The 17,439-nt window shown below is 44.9% G+C and overlaps 1 protein-coding gene across 1 annotated transcript in view; it reads right to left on the reverse strand.

The window, feature by feature from the left end:
• Positions 1-17,439, reverse strand: part of LOC119596192 (ras-specific guanine nucleotide-releasing factor 2-like) — a 79,085-nt gene that overhangs the window by 44,128 nt on the left and 17,518 nt on the right. The window contains 4 exon segments of the mRNA XM_037945368.1: positions 9,544-9,773; positions 11,712-11,848; positions 11,850-11,900; positions 12,123-12,380. Of these exon segments, the coding sequence (XP_037801296.1) occupies positions 9,544-9,773; positions 11,712-11,848; positions 11,850-11,900; positions 12,123-12,380 (676 nt within the window).

Consider the following 17,439-nt stretch of genomic DNA (forward strand, 5'->3'; position numbering starts at 1 on the left):
GCCGAGACTGGGTTGTTTACGAGGGTGTTTTTTTCAGGGGTTAAACACGAATCATTGGTGTGACATAGAGGCCAAAGGTTGCACGCAGAGGTTAAGAGCAAACCATTAAGGAATTTATAGAAGGGCTGAGAATGAATGGATCTTTCTTTTTTAAGGTCGGTAGTGCTGAAATTATGATTGATGTGGAATCAATCAATAATGTTATTTTTTGTCCTTTGCACTGAACAGAAAGAACATCGAATCTTTCTGGATGTGAGTGAAGTTGATTTGATATGCCCTTTTCGCCAGCTGACTTAGAGAACAAACAGACATATGTTTATGTTTCTTCAGAGGCCAATATGGACGTTGGAGAACGCCTGATTTGGATTTTAGGGAGAAGGATGCCCAAGTTATCGACGGATATAGTGTCAGGGTGTTGGCATAATGTGAAGACATATTAACATGAGCAACATGATTGGTGTGAACGGGAGAATGAGTGTGGCTGAGTTCCGTACTGTAGGAGCTGAAGGTTCTGGATCTAGTGGCTGTTGGGCGAAGAATCCGGGGCTATGTGTCAGTGGAAGAGGGAGAAGGGCGCCGGGGGAGAGCAAAGGGGTTGGAATTTTAGGGCGTTCCTGACTCCGGAAGCACCAGCATGCATTTGAAGCTCACTGGAGAGGAAAGGGGAGGGAGGGAGGGATAGCAGAGGAGGTTCTTAATTACTCATGAAGTTGAGGCGGTGAAACACTCATCGGGGCATTTTAAGAACGAAGTCATATCACATCCCGAAGCAGAAAAAAACTTGCATGTACTTCCTTTTCCATTTTCTTTTTTCCTGGTAATAAAGATTATGATATATGTCATGCCTCTTCGTCTCCGCTTGAAAAAGAGTAGGGAAAAGAGAAGTAGGAATTCATTCGAATTAATTAAGGTGATGCAGTTTAAAGTAAACTGATAAAAAACAGTTGCTTCATTAGTGGTATCTAATGATTAGTGACGAAGTCATGACTTGGGCAAAGTTCAAATGCAGTAGGGATATTTATCTTGGATCTTAAGAAAGTGTCGACCGGCTCCCTAGCCAGCCGGTGCTAAGGAGCCGGCGAATTGTTAACAATGCTGTGCAGTCTATTATCTTGGGGATTTTACAAATTGAAAAAGATGAGATTATTAAAGAATTATTGTTTGATAACGAAGAACCCTACTATCACTTACCATGAGACTGCAAAGCCTATCTTGCCCCTGTGCAAGGGGTTCTCAGCCACCCAAAAGGGTTTCTAGAGTCCTCTCTTTGTGGGACGAACCTCCCAAGGGAGTAGTCTTCGAGGGAGCTTCGGACTACTGGCGTTATGGACTGGCCTTGAGGCACCTCCAGAGAACTCCCTCAGGAGGTTCTTAAACCTTACACACTTAATCATAGACCTATAATCACACTCTTCTTCCTCTCTGAGATATAATAAAAATAGAAACAAAAGATACGTTCACAGAGGAATGTTTAACCGTGACTTTCTTATGTTTATTTTTGAAAATGTATATCCTAAACAAAAAGCGACACTGCCGAAAAGAGGATCAGTCACCACCTTGGCAATAAGTTTGACATCTTGTGGGAATGTGGTGCGATTTTGCCAATGATACGATAAGATCTACTAATATTTCAAAGGCGATTTATCCAGGAAATATAGCAGTTCTAATTCTGCCGTCATGACGAATTTAGCACTGAATAAACCGTTCTTTTGCTTTTGCCCAAAATTTTGTCTCAGGAGGTATAGGCGCACCTGAGGCAGCTTAGATACAGCTTTGATATGAACCATATATGCAAATGACAGGCAGGTGTGATTGAGCCCTCCCCCGGCAGGTGCAGGGTACAGACGTGGTGGCACTGAGACGTGGTAGCGAGGCCCGGTACAGTGTGAGCGAGGACTCACCCAGGTGCGTGTTTCCCAGCAGCTGGATGGTGCTGAAAGACGTCTTCTTCTGGCGCGGGGAAGAGCCCACCGAGCCAGGGTCACGCCCCCCGTCTGGAAGGGCGCCACGAAGCCATTGTGACCTTCACACCTTCATAGTCTTGTTTACCAGAGGCACTTCACAACAGCATCACCAATCATCACTATACTGACTACCATCACCACTATACTGGCTACCTGCTACCATCACCACCAACACAGCACTACGACCACTACCATCATGCCTACTCTCCCGCGTCCCGGCCCTCTGCCGCCCCTTTTATCCCTCGTGCTGCTGGCGACTCCTCTTGCTCCGCTAGGTTCAGCTCTTCCGCTAGCTTTCACTATCTCTCATTTTCTCTGTTTTTCTATGCCATACCTCTCCTTGTCTATTTCTCTCTATCTCACTAATTCTTTGTCCATTTTTCATTGTCTCTAGTCTCTGTCTCAGTCTCTCTGTCTGCCAGTATGCCTCTCTCTCTCTCTCTCTCTCTCTCTCTCTCTCTCTCTCTCTCTCTCTCTCTCTCTCTCTCTCTCTTATTTTGTCCTCTCGCTTCATATACTATCACGATGTCCAAATCACATTTACGTGCTGACCTATTTTTACGTGAAGACTCTTTGTTCATTTCTTTTTTTACTAAGTCCCTTGGTACAATATACAGCGTTTCACCTGGATCTTTCGAAATCCATTTTCGTTCTCTTAACAACACAGTACACAAAAATCTATAAAGTCTACAATAGACAGCCTTCACTACTAGATTCAACAACATGAACTGGTCTTGGGTTAATGGGTGTTTTATCTTCCACAATCGCAAATACATTCGGCTGGCAATACTAAAACTCTCCAGCAACAGCTTTCATCCTCATTTACAATCAACATTTTATATGCAAACCTGTTGGGAAAAAAAGCAGCTGATATCCATGAAATCTCTATACCTTTGTACATCCTACAATATCTTTTTCTTTTCTTGAGGTTGCATCGGACCACTAAAGGGGTTTTGTACATTTATACCACGCATATATAGTGTGTTCTCTTTAACAATAATCATATCTTAAGATTTCTTTTTTACCCAAATCTGGGGGATGCGGAATGCTATACTACCAAAATTAAAACAAACAATTAATTTTATTCACTATTTGTAACTATGTCTTGACCTTGCTAGAAGTCCGCGCACATGGAAAGAAAGTGGAAATGCACTGCTATATGTGATTTGAGATGGCAGTGGCATTTAAGAATTTAATTTCCTAACTCACATTACAATGACGCTGTGAGTGGAGTTGTAAGAACGGCGGAACAACTCTTGGTCCTTTTAATTTATTTTCTGTCTACGGATATGTATCTTGACAACGATGGTTATTTCACTGATTTTGTACTAGAGCAGTATTTGTTCGATATCATTAAGCTAGTTATTTTACAAAAAGAGAATGATAAGGTGAGGACAACTGGACTCTGCTTTTACGTTGATCCTGAATTGTATAAATTATTTAACTAGATTTAATACCTGTCACTTATCCTGAATTACCGAACGTGAAATTTCTCATTTTATTTAATCTGCTGAACCCATTGTCTCTAACATCATCCCGAAGTGTTCAAAAGAACTACAAAAATCAGAATTCATTTGGTCTCTCTGTTGTAGATAAATGTTAACAGTCGGTTAAAATCCCTTATTTACCCTGAAGCTTATATTACCATCTGCTCGCCAAGACCAGCATCCAACGCCAAACGCAGCAGTGTCCCTTTTGAAACAGGATGTAAAACACGAAACACCGGGACAGTAACTTCTACTGTCCTCCTAACCGCCCCTTCCCTACCTCCACCCAGCAACCACGCCACACACCACAACATCATCATCGACATTAGCAACAACACCGACAGCAGCAAGAACCGCAGGAGAAAACCTCTTTTTTAGTTGAATATATGGGACGCGGGAAGCAGATGTTGGTGGTGGCTTGAAGGACCTAATAGACGCCACTTAATGCCTACCTACGGCACTACAGCGGCCCCACAGCCAGCCTACTTGACAACTACCACAGCCACTCACCACTAGCTCTACTACTTATCACTAGGACTACCACTTACCACTAGCACTAGCACTATCAGCGCGTTCAACTAGGTTATGGCGTGGAAGAAGGCCAGGAAGGCAGGGACAATCGCACGGGAAAAAATTGCTCAGTGTGCGACGTGACACTCCCAATGGCCCTCCGCGGAAGCTTGTCATGGACCGGACAGGTGTGACATAATGGCAGAATCGTCCATTGCCGCAGGTACGACTTGCGAGTCTTAATTATTTCTCTTTCATCCCTTGCCTTTCTCGGCCTCCTCCTCCCGTCACCAAGAAGGCAAAAAAAAGAAGAAAAAAGAAAAAAACTTCGAGACTTCGCCGGAAAATAATTTGCGGAAGATCTGTGACGTCATTTTTTCGCGACATAGGGCTACGCCACGTCTATACAAAATTTTGCAATTCCCACTTCCCTTTTGGAGTTCTAATTCTTATAACAGATAGACATATCGAATGTATCTTTGGTTATATATGTTACAAGAGTATTTGGTACTGTTTAAGTAAGATATTTAACTCATGTGAGTGGGTCGTCACTAACATTCCAACTTTTCCGAGAGTCTTGAAAGCACAAGAAATGGCAGGTGATGGTAGATCCCCTCACCCCCCGTCCGTATCTGGTTCCTGGATGTGCTGCTGCTGCGCCGCGTGGTAGGCAGACACGAAGGGAACCAGGCAGGGACCGGGCGGGAACTAGAGTGCCACTTAAATCACACAGAAGAAAGGAAGTGGACTTCGACTGAGACACAAAACTTGGCGGAACTACGACCGAGATCCCTTCGCGTCACGGGATGAAGGGATCAGGGGCGAAGGCAGCCTCCACTCACTCAGCTTCTGAGGAAACTTGTGGCGATAAAAGAACGAAGAGGGAAACACCATTCAGTAAATGGTAATGATAAAAAAAAAAAAAAAAAACTTTATCGTAAGAGGACTCCTATCACCTGCCTCGCCTGATGAACACGGCTGAAGTACACATGATTTCAGATGTGAAATACACATATCGTTTCGTTTAAAGCAAGTGAATAAAGTTAACAGTTTGCTAATCTCCAAACTGTGTTCCAGCCGCGATCACCTGCGACAGTAAACAAAACTTACCCATAATAAACGCACACTGCTTGCTTGTTACTGCCCTACTGACCTAACCTTACCTGACCCAGCCTGTCCTTGCCTCCCGGACAATGAAGAACCTGATTTACGTTTTTATATATATATATATTTTCTCTTTCTTAAGTATATACACATAATTATTATTATTATTTTCGTTCAGGATTGCCTCGAGTCAAAATTTACACTCGCGCGCGTCGATTGTCTGGGGAACACATAAAAGAAACAGAAAGTAGGCAGTTTTCCAGATTGGAGAAGGAATGTCAGAATGGAGAGTAGGTCTAACGCGGACAAGAAGAACAAACCAGAATAGGGGAAAAAGAATGCAGAAGATCGATAAACGGACGATAATCGGGAATATGTAAACATAAATGAATAAATAAATAAATAATGAATAAAAATAAAAAATAAAAGAAAAAAAAAAGATAAAGAAAAGGCAAACGAAGTGATCATACCAAAGTTCTGCGGGTCACAAATAGAAGAAAATAGAGAAAAAAAAACGAAAAAAAAAGATATACATAACACACGCTCTAGATGCACATAGTTTCGCTATCATTAGCAAGAGGTTCAGTTGGCGCTCTGCTGAGTCCGGTAAGACTAAGTCTACAAAACCATCTTCAGATCTAACGAAGCACAGTGAATGAAGGGGGAAATATCTCAAAACAGGGAGGCCAGCTGCTCGGCCTCTGCCATGGGTGTTTAAAAAAAAAGAATTAAGGGAGAGAGGGAGGAAAGCAAAGAAGGTAGCAAAGGGGAGGTAAGGAAAGGGGGTCATGAGGAAAACAGCATGGCTCAAAAGATGGGTTAGCATAACACAGCGGTCACTGTATATCATTACATGCAACATCCCATCCCATGCAAACATACATTTAGGACAAGCTTTCCGCATGCAGGCATAAAGCACAATAACATACAATATCATATCATAGTTCATCATATCATTTCTTAATCAGTGTAAAAATGACTAGTATCAATTTCACAATCAGATATGGATCATATTTGTAATTAATATTCGCTTTGCGAAACTCACATGCATAACACGAAAATATAGAACTTTATCTAAATAGCCCTCTATTGCAAAGTTAGTGTAAATAGAAACAATGTATTGGCAATAACAGTTACAGGATATAATCATAATAATGTCTATAATTGCATAAAATGCTAAGCATAATGCAAATAATTTATTAGAACACTAATAATGATACTGATAATGACATACAAGAACGGAAAAGATGTCTCATAATAACGATGATATCAATAATAACACAGATAAAAATGATGATAATACTAAAAGTGATAATAACGTTAATATTAACTGTAGTGATTATGATGATGAAAATAAAAGTAATTATGATTATGATAACAATAATAACAATTGAAATGATAAAGATAAAAACGATGACGATGATAAAAAATATAATGACATTAATATCAAAATAATAGTATCAACAATGACGATAACAATGATAATCATAATCATGATGATAATGATAATATAAAAATTATATCAATAATGATAATAATACCACGAACAATAAATATGACAGTGGTGATAATGAGGATAACAATACTACTACTACTACTACTACTGCTGCTACTAATGATGATGATGATGGTGATACTACTACTGCTCCTAATGATGGTGATGAAAACAACAACAACAACAACAACAACAACAATAATAATAATAATAATAATAATAATAATAATAATAATAATAATAATATAACAACAACAACAGCAATGATAATGATAATGCTGATATCATGATGATACTTATAATGATAACAATAATAATAATGATAATGATAATGATAACAATTATGATATTGAAATTATAATTACAGTGATAATAATAATATTAATGCTACTAATACTAATATAATATTAATACTAATACTAACAATAATGATAATGATGATAATAGTAATAATAATAATAATGATAATAATAATAATGATAATAATAATAATAATAATAATAATAATAATAATAATAATAATAATAATAATAATGATAATAATAATAATAATAACAACAACAACAATACTACTACTGTTACTACTACTACTACTATATGACAATCATAAAAATATAATAATATTATTACTACTACTACTACCACTGCTGGTACTGCTCCTACTACTACTACTACTACTCCTACTACTACTACTGCTGCTGCTGCTGCTGCTGCTGCTATTACTACTACTACCAATGCGACTGCTGCTGCTACTACTACTACTACTATTCTACTAATGATAATGATATTTATCATAATGATTATGATGATAACGATAAAAGTGATAAAATAATGTTCATGGTAATAACAATAACCATAATATAAGAACGATGATAATAATAATGACAATTATAATGACAATAGTAATAGTAGTAGTAATAATAATAATAATGATAATAATAATAATAATAATAATAATAATAATAATAATAATAATAATAATAATAATAATAATAATAAAATGGTAATAAAGTAGCAATAACAATGAGAAAGAGCAAACAATAATGGATTATGGATAATGGATAACAAAATGGCAATGATAACGGAGATGATGACAATAACTATATTCCAAATAACAAAGCATGAGGTTTATCTTCCGAGATTGTTTACAAAAAGCTAGAAGTCACGTGTGCCCCCTTTCCCCCTCTTGTTCCTCCTCCTGTTTCTCCTCCTCCTTCTCTTTACCCCCATCTACCCCCTCCCCCGACTGTTGTCATGGCAACCTGTCCAGCGCCGCCGCCAGTCACTACGGGTAAGTTCTGCGCGCCATCTACCGACTCGATCGCTCTTCGTTTATCACTTTTGCATAACTGACGTAGTAAATTATGTTATCTTCTCGTTTATCAACCTTGATATAATATCTCTTATTTTGTTTTACTGAGCCGTTCTTAAACCCTCTTTTTTGTTAGTATGAGTGGCGATAGGATTATGAACAACCATTTTTTTATAATCGTTTTGTTTCGAACAGCAAAACCCATTCGAGATTAAAATTAAACCAAAATATCCTTTTATCTTATAACAAGATAAAAGGAAACAAGATCGCGGTATTACCTATTTTTTCTCAATTGAGAGAATCCTCTACTGCACACCTGCTGAATTACATTACCATATGTAAACGCTTATCAAAAACGAAACGAAATCAGCTGAAGAATAGATATGTTGCTATGTGATTCGCTTTTTTTTTCTATTTGGCTGGGGAAGAGGGGGCAAGGAGGGGGGGTTGAGGAGGGCAAAGGTGACAGTAAATGGGAAGACGAGGGGAGGAGTGTGTGTGTGTGTGTGTGTGTGCGTGTGTGTGTGTGTGTGTGTGTGTGTGTGTGTGTGTGTGTGTTTTGTGTGTTGTGTGTGTGTGTGTGTGTGTGTGTGTGTGTGTGTGTGTGTGTGTGTGTGTGTGTGTGTGTGTGTGTGTGTGTGTGTGTGTGTGTGTGTGTGTGTGTGTGTGTGTGTGTGTGTTTGTTTCTAAAAGAGATTGTGCGTTAGTGTGCTTCTTGCCACACCTCCAGGAGCGTGTGTGTATGCCGGGTGTGGCGCCACCAGCGATGCCTTCTAGACGTGCCCGGGACTTTAAATATCGTCTCAAGGGAAACATCTCACCTTGAGCTTGAGCGTCCCCCCTTCCCCAGTCCTGACCCCCCTCCTCCCCTCTCCTTCACCTGCTGCCGCCACACCCGCCCCTCGCTCTCCCCTCTCTCCCCGCCCGCGGCTCGCTCTAGTAACTCTATTGTCCTGCTGCTTCTCGCCGACCTCCCCGCCCTGTCTTGCATGCCTTGTCCTGCTTTGCTCTGCTTTGCCATGCTTCGTCCTGCTTTGCTTTGCCTTGCCCTGTTCTGCCCTGCTTTGCCTTGCTTTGCCCTCCTTCGGTCTACTTTTCGTTGTTTTACCTACTCTGTTTTGTCCTGCTCTGCCCTCATGGGCCTTAAGCAGTACAGCCTGTGCGTCCTATGTTCCCTTTTTTTAATGTCTGCCGTTCGGAGCTTACTCTGTCCTGCGCTGACCTAATTTTTCCTAATACTCATTTGTCTCAGCTCAAAGTAATTGTTTCTTACGCATGTTATCCTAGTCATATACTCTTAGGTTTCGTTCAAACATAATCTCATTCTTCTGGTCCCCTTAGCTATTCTGTTCATATTTAGCCTTTTGTGTGTCTTCTACCCGGTCTTGCCCCTGTTTTTCTCATTCTACGAACATATTTTTCGATTCTGTTCCATCAATATTCTGCTAAGCCCAGGGATGGGAAGGGGACGAGACAAGCAGGGCAAAAAGGCAGGGGAAGGGAGCAGAAAGAGAGGACAAGCAAGGTCAAGAAGGCAGGTGAAGAGAACAAGGAGAGAGGAGAAGAGGGGAGCAAGGAGAGAGGACAAAAGGGGGCGGAGACACGGAGGCGAAGAGGAAAGAGAGCGCGACGAAGTAGCATCCCTAGCCAACACTGTCCCGAGGCACTCACCAAGCACCAGCGTGGGCCAGCTCTCCATCCTGGCCGAGAGTCCTTTGAGGAAGATCTGGTGGAGGAACAGCAGCGTCTCCGAGTTCAGGAAGATGCTGTTCACATCCTCGTGGCTGCAGGGAGGCTTCTTCGACGACGCCGCCATCTTGAAGGGCCGAAGGAAGCAGGACACGAGGAGGTTCAGCTGCTCAACGTATTCCTCCTCCGCTTCGACCATTCGGAACACCAGGCTGAGGGAAGGGAGGGCGGGGGCAGTGAGCGAGAGAGAAAGATATAGATAGATAGATAAATAGATAAATAGATAGATAGATAGATAGATAGATAGATAGATAGATAGATAGATAGAGAGAGAGAGAGAGAGAGAGAGAGAGAGAGAGAGAGAGAGAGAGAGAGAGAGAGAGAGAGAGAGAGAGAGAAGAGAGAGAGAAAGAGAAGGAGGGAGGGAGGTAGAGAGTGAGAGAGGGAGAGAGAATGAGAGAGAGAGAGAGAGAGAGAGAGAAAGAGAGAAAGAGTGAGTGAGAGAGAGTGAGAGAGAGAGAGAGAGAGAGAGAGAGAGAGAGAGAGAGAGAGAGAGAGAGAGAGTAGTGTCAGTATCATGGTATTAATATCACTATTACCTTTATTACATTATTGCCATTATCATTAACTTCATTACTTCCATTATTATCATGAGCAACACGTTTCTGATTATCAGCATTACGAACATGAATATGTCATTCAACATTATCATTATTATCATCGCTTCACTTAAAAAGAAAATGTCTTTCATACCCAATATCTCAAAAAAATTCCATGATCTGAAAATGTCACTATTTCCTAGTGAAAAAAAAAGTATCTCCCAAGTTTTCAATATTTTCTATGTATGTTTCCGTAAAATGTTCCTTGTCACCGTTTCCCTTGTGTTTGCCTGAACGATTTCCGTTTTCTGTGTTTATCTTCCGTTTTTTATGCACACATTTCGCTTCATTCATTTCTTTTCGCGTGTTTCCTCTCTACTGCGCATTAGTTTTACTCTTTTTTTCTTATATTCGGATTTTTCTTTTTCGGTATTTTTACGTATGTATACTCCTTACTATCTTTCTATACTTTTTGGCAATTCATTTTACGTATGTTTTTCTCTCTCTCTCTCTCTCTCTCTCTCTCTCTCTCTCTCTCTCTCTCTCTCTCTCTCTTTCTCCTCCTCTTATTCTCTCTTTCGCCCTCTTTCTGTTTCTACAAAACATGTGCTTTCTCATCATCTCTGTTTTTACATAATCTTTTATCGTTTTTTTTTCTCTCCTCACATTAATTCTCTTCCTCCTTACCTGTTCCTCTTCCTCATACTCTTTCACCCTCTTTCACTCTCTCCTCACCCTCTGCTTCTCCCTCTATCCCTCTTTACCCATTTCTCTTCTTTATACTCTTTCGCTCTTTTCCTCTATCTCTTCTCACTCTACTTCTCCTTCTCTCCTTCTTTACCTGTTCCTCTTCCTCCCTCTTCTCCCCCTCTACTTCTCCCTCTTTGTACTTCTTCCTCATAATCTTTCTCACGCTTCCTCTCTCTTCTCACCCTCTATTTCCCCTTTTCTCCCTTCTTACCTGTTTCTCTTCCCCATACTCTTTTGCCCTCTTCCTATCTCTCATCGCCTTCTCCTTCTATCCTTCCGTAAGTATTCGTTTTCCTTTACTTCTCCTTCTCTCCCTCCTTACCTGTTCCTCTTCTCCTCTCTCCTCACCCTCTACTTTTTCACCTCTCCCTCCGCACTTGTACTTCTTCACACTATTTCGCCTCTTCCACTCTCTCCTTATCCTCTACTTCTCCTCTCCCTCTTTAACTTTTCATCTTCCTCTCTCTTCTCTTCTTCCAATTCTCTCCTTTCATACCTATTTCTCTTTCTCTCTCTTCTTGTCTTCTAATTCTCTTCTTTCCTACCTATTTCTCTTCCGCTCTCTCCTCACCTTCTTGTACATCTCTTCCTTCGTATTTGTACTATTTCCTCATACCCTTTCGCCCTCTTACTTTCTCGTCTTATCCTTTCCTTCTCTTTTTCTCCTTTCTTACCTGTTCCTCTTCCTCTCTCTCCTCATCCTTTACTTCTCCTTTTCTCACTCCGTACTTATACTTCTTCACACCCATTTGTCCTCCGCCTCTTTCTCTCTCGTCACTCTCTTCTTCTCTCCCCCCTTACCTGTTCCTCTTCCTCATACTCTCTGCGTGTGGAGAGCGGATATACTCCTCCACGATCTGCTTCCACCGCCGTCGGCAGAGCCAGCCCCTGAAGAAGCTCTGCACTTTCTTAATCTTCTTTATCTCTTCGGAGTCCTCGGGAAGGTCCTCCAGCCGCCGCGAGGGCACCACCCGCCACTCCTTCTTCAGCGTGCATAACTGTGGCGATAGAAGAGAGTCATGGAAGGGGAGTCCGAATAGAGAGGATAGTGTGGTAGTGGTGGGAGTGGATGTGTGTGTATGTGTGGGAGGGACTGAGAGATTATGGAGCAATTGGTGATATTAACAAGGTCAACGAGAAAAAAAAACGAAACAGATAGAAAAAATGGCAACAATAAAGGTGATTCGACAACACAAGAATAAGAAATAAAATCACCTCTGCTCTGAGTTTCTTGATTTCCGAAGTGAGTTCCTCGCACTGCTGTGTGTACTGCCATTTGGCCGTCTTCTCGCTCTCTACGATCTGTAGAAGGTGCAAGTGCTTCTGCTCCAGCTCTTCCTTCTGCAACAGGAGCTTGTTGAAGGACGCCTGTCGGATGACGTCGATCCAGGCCTTACATTCGCCCTCTGTCTCCGCCTTCAAGTCATACTGTCGCTGGTTCTCACGGCGGTAGGTGATAGCGAAGCAGAACTGTGAGGAAGTGACTGGTGAGTGGCGGGGGAAGGAAGGGGAGGGGCGCAAGGGGTGGAGAGAGAGAGAGAGAGAGAGAGAGAGAGAGAGGGAGAGAGGGAGAGAGAGAGAGAGAGAGAAGAGAGAGAGAAGAGGAGAGGAGAGAAGAGAGAGAGAGAGAGAGAGAGAGAGGAAGGGAAGTTACAGAAAGAATAGAGAGATTGAGAAGAGAGTTAAAGTAGATAGAGAGAGAGAAGAGAGAGAGGAGAGAGAGAGAGAGAGAGCGAGAGAGAAGGGGAATGTTAGCAGAAAGAGAGAGAGAGAGAGATAGAAGAGAAGAGAGAGCGAGAAGAGAGAGAAAAGAGGAGAGAGAGAGAGAGAGAGAGAGAGAGGAGAGGAGAGAGAGTAAGAGAGAGATAACAAGGAGAGAAAAGAGAAGGGGAAGTTAGCAGAAAAAAAAAGAGAGAGAGAGAGAGTATAAGATGTGGATAATTCTAGAGGAGAGATAGAGAGCGAGAGAGAAGAAGAGAGGAGAGAGAGAGAAGAGAGCGAGAGAGGAGAGGAATGAGAGAGCGCAAGAGAGAGTGGAATGGAGAGAGAGAGAGAGAGAGCATAAGTAAAATGCGTAAGTAAGAGGAGGGAGAGAGAGGAGAAGAGAAGAGAAGAGAGGATGAAAGTATAGAGAATAGAGAGATAGGGGAATTTAGCAGAAAGAAGAGGTGATAATATAAGATAGAGAGAGAATTTGAATTTAGGCATAAAAATATTTATATATATAGATTAGATATAGATAATTTTTTTTTACTTCATAAAATTTATTTTAGAAAAAATATATATGATATTATAAGGAGAAATAATAAGATAAAATATGATGTGTAAGAGAGATTTAGATATATATAATATATATATATATACAGATATATATTAGATATATATAGATATTAGATATAGGTAGATCTTAATAGATAATAATATAGTAAGAGGAAGATATATATAGATATAGAGAGAGATATAGATATCCTATATATATCCTATTTACCTCTCTGTGTGTTTTATTTCGCAGCTCTCTCTCTCTCAACCTCTATGATCTTTTCTCTTCTCTATCTATCTTCTCTTTTTTTTTCATTCTACCCTTGCAGGTAACAGTAGAAATATATTAGGAATATAAAGCTACACTTCGCTCTCTTTGCCCTCCTCTCTCTCTCTCTCTGCTCCGATCTCTTCTACGCTCCCTCTCTCTCTCCGCTCGATCTCCTAGTATATCTCTCTCGCTATCTCTCTCTCTCGTCTCTCTCTCTCTCTCTCTCTCTCTCTTCGCTCTCTCCGTCTCTCTCTCTCTCTCTTCTCGCTCGCTATCTTCTCGTTTTCCCCACCGCCGCTCCGTGCCCTTTTGCGTTTTTTCTTTTCTATTCTTTCGTCCTCGTGTCTCTCTCGCTGCTCGCGCGCTCGGAGCGCTCCTCTCTCTGCTCTCTCTCTCTCTCTCTCGCTCTCTCGCTCTCAGCTCGCGCTGCGTCTCTCCACGCTCTCTTCTACGCTCTCTCTTTCATCTGCTCTTCTCGGTATCTCTCTCTCTCTCTATCTCTCTTCCTTCTCTCTCTCTCTCTCTCTCTCGCTCTACTCTCTCTCTCTTCTCTCTAGCGTCTCGCTCTCTCTCTCTCTTCTCCTTCTTCTTTCTTTCTTTTCCCTTTTCTCCTCTCCTCGCCTCTCTCTGTTTGTCTCTCTCCCTACCCCCTCCTTTTTTTTCCTTTGCTCTCCTTGCTCTCGCTCGCTCTGCCCCACTGCCGCCCCTCGCCCCTTTCGTCCTCGCCTATTCCCCCCCCCCCCTCTCCCCCTCTCTCTCTCGCTCTCTCTAATCTCTCTCTTCTCGCTCTTCCATCTCTCTGCTCTCTCTCTCTCTTCTCTCTCTCTCTCTCTTTCTCTCTCTCTCTCTACCGCGCTCTCTACTTTTCGGCTCCTTCCTCTTCTCTTCTCTCTCTCTCTCTCTATCTCGCTGCGCGCTCTCTCTCGCGTCTCTCTCTTTACCGCTCTCTTTTTTTTCCTTTTTCTTTCTCTCCTCGTCTCGCTTCTTGCTCTCTCTCTCCTCTCTCTGCGCGCTCTCTTGTTTGTTTCCTTCGCTCCCCCTTTCTCTCCCCCTGCTCTTCTCTCTCTTCTCCTCTCCTCTCCCTCTCCTCTTCTTTCCTCGCGCTCCTCTCGTTCTCTCTCTATCGCTCGCTCTCTCGCTCGCTCTCTCGCTCCTCCGCTCTCTCTCATCTCTCGTGCTCTCCTCTCTGCTCTCTCTCTCTCTTCTCTCTTCGCTTTCGCTCGCTGCGCTCTCCCGCGCTGTTCTCTCGCTTCTCCTCTCTCTCTCATCTTCTTTCCCTTTTCTTTGTTTTTCTTGTATCCTCTCTGCTGCTCGCTCCGCTCTTCTCCTCTCTCTCTCTCTTTCCTCTTCCTCTGTCATCTCTCTCTCTGCTATCTCTCCTCTCTCTCCTCTCTCTTCTCTTCTCTCTCTCTACTCTCATCTCTTCTACTCTCTTCCTATCTTCTCCTCTTCATCTCTTACTCTTCTCCTCTCTCTCTTCTTCTCTCTCCTCTACCTCTCTCTTAGTTATTTCTTTCTTTTCCCTTTTCTTCCTCTCTCTTCTACTCTCTTCTCTCTCCCTCCCCCCACCCCCTCCTTTTTTTATTGCTCTCACTTTTTCTCTCTTCTCTTCTCTCGCCCCCTCTCCTCTTCTCTTCCTTCCTTTCCGCTCCCCTCTACTCTCTCTTGCTCTTCTCTTTCTCTCTCTCTCTCTCTCTCTTCTCCTCTCTCTTCTCTCTTTCTCTCTCTCTCGTCTTAATTCTCTGCTTCTCTCTCTCTCTCTTCTCTTCTCTCTCTTCCTTTTCCTTCTTCTCCTCCATCTCTCTCTCGTTCGCTCTCCTTTTCCTTCTCCCTCTCCTCCCTTTCCACCTCTCCATCTCTCTCTCTCTCTCCCGTTTTCCTTTCTCCTCGCCTCTCTTTTTTCTGCGTCTCTCTCGTCGCCGGGGCCGTTCGCCGCCCCTCGAGCGCAGCGCGCATCGCGGCCTCGCTCGTTGGTGGTACCGTCCGCCCCGTTGCTCTGCCCCCCGCGCTCGCGCGGCGCTCTCCGTCGACCTCGCCGTGGCGGCGCCGTCGCGCATGCTCGATCTGCTCCCTCGCTCGCGCGCGGCGCGCGCGCTCGCTCGCTCTGCCGCTGCGCGGCCGCGCGCGCGCGCTCGCGCCGCGCGCGGCGCGCGCGAGCGCGTCGCGCCGCGCGCGCGCCGGCGTCGCCTCGTGCCCCGACGTAGGGGGGGGGCGTGGGCCGCGCGCGCGCGCGCGCGCGACGCGCGCGCGCCGCGCTCGTGGTGCTCCTCCTTTCCCCCCCCCTTCCCCCCCTCCTCCCCTTTTTCCCCACATTCCCCCCTCCCCCTCCCCCTCCTCCTCCTCCTCCTCCTCCTCCTCCTCCCCTCCCCCTCCTCCCCCTCCTCTTTGTTTCTCCTCCCCTCCCCCTCCTTTCTCCTCCTCCTCCTCCTCCCCTCCTCTTCCCCTCCACTACTCTATACTACCCTTATTTTTATTTCATTATTATTTTTTATTTTATTTTATTTTTATTATTATTATTATTTTATTATTTTCATATTTTATTTTTTTTATTTCACTACTACTACTATATTACTACAAAATTTTATGAAGAAACAAAGTCGTAAAGTCGGTACAAGGTGCAATGAAAAACTAAAAAGGGGGATGCAAAAGGGGAGACGAAAAAAATAAATAATTAAAGGGGAACCAAGAGAAAATTTTTACTTAGAGAAATTTCAAACAGGGATAAAGGGGGGAAAAAAAAAAAAGGGAAAAAAAGAAAAAGTAAAGGAGAGGAAAGGGAGATAAGTTATAAAAGTGGTTGAAATTTATAGGAAAAATTAAAAAAGAGAAGCAGTAATAGTAAAAAAAAGAAGGAAAAGGAAAAAGGTACATACATACTACCCCCACACACACACACCACCACACACACACACACACACACACACCCACACCACACACACACACACCCCACACACATATATTATATATATTATATATTTTATATCTATTATTTATTTTATTATATATCTATTATCTTGTGTGTTGTGTGTGTGTGTGTGTTGTGTGTGTGTTTTTGTGTGGGTGTGTTTTGTATCTCTTATCTATTATATCTTATATATCTTCTCTATTCTCTCATCTCATCTCTTCTCTTTCGCAGAGCGGGAGCGCGAGCGCGCGCGACGCAGCGCGAGGGCGCAGCGCGTCCGCCGCGGAGGCGGCAGCGAAGGCGGGCGGAAGCGCGGAGGAGCCCCGGGCGCGCGCGAGCCGCGGGGCGCGCGCGCGGGCGCGGCGCGCGGCGCGGGCGAGAGCGAGCGCGGGAGGGGGCGGCGGGCGCGGGAGACGAGAGCGCAGAGAGGAGAGGCGAGCGCAGAGGGCGGCGCGAGCGCGCGGCGCGCGGGGAGCGACGAGGGAGCGGGCGCGGAGCGGCCGCGCCGGCGCGCGCGAGAGCGGCGAGAGCGGGGCGAGAGCGGCGCCGCGGAGCGCGAGGAGAGCGGGCGCGAGCGAGAGAGCGGACGGAGCGAGAGAGCGGAGCGCGGCGCTCGCGACGCGGGGAGAGCGGAAGGGGAGCGCGAGCGCGCGCGCGAGAGGAGAGCGAGAGGAGAGGCCCCGGGCGGGAGAGAGGAAGGAGCGCGGGGGGCGGCGGCGCGCGCGGCGGGGCGGCGCGCGAGCGCGGCAGGCGAGGAGCGGGCGCGCGAGCGCGCGGGCGGCGTCGCGGAGCGTCGAGGGGGGCGGCGGGGGCGCGCGAGAGGGGCCCCGCCGGGGCCGCGGGCGAGAGAGCGAGCGGAGCGCGCGCGCGCCGAGCGCGAGACGCGAGCGGAGCGGGGAGCGCCGGAGGCGGCAGCGAGCGGCGCGCGCGCCCGGCGCGGCGCGCGGCGCCGCCAGCGCGGAGCGCTCGCGCGCCCGCCGGGGGGGGGCTGCGAGGAGCCGCGCCGCGCGCGCGCGCCCGCGCGCGCGAGCGCCGCGCGCGGCGCGCGCGCAGCGCGCGGCGCGCGCAGCGGGCGCCGCGGCGCGCGAGCGGGG

Source organism: Penaeus monodon, chromosome 37, assembly GCF_015228065.2.
Source record: "Penaeus monodon isolate SGIC_2016 chromosome 37, NSTDA_Pmon_1, whole genome shotgun sequence".
Classification (NCBI taxonomy): domain Eukaryota; kingdom Metazoa; phylum Arthropoda; class Malacostraca; order Decapoda; family Penaeidae; genus Penaeus; species Penaeus monodon.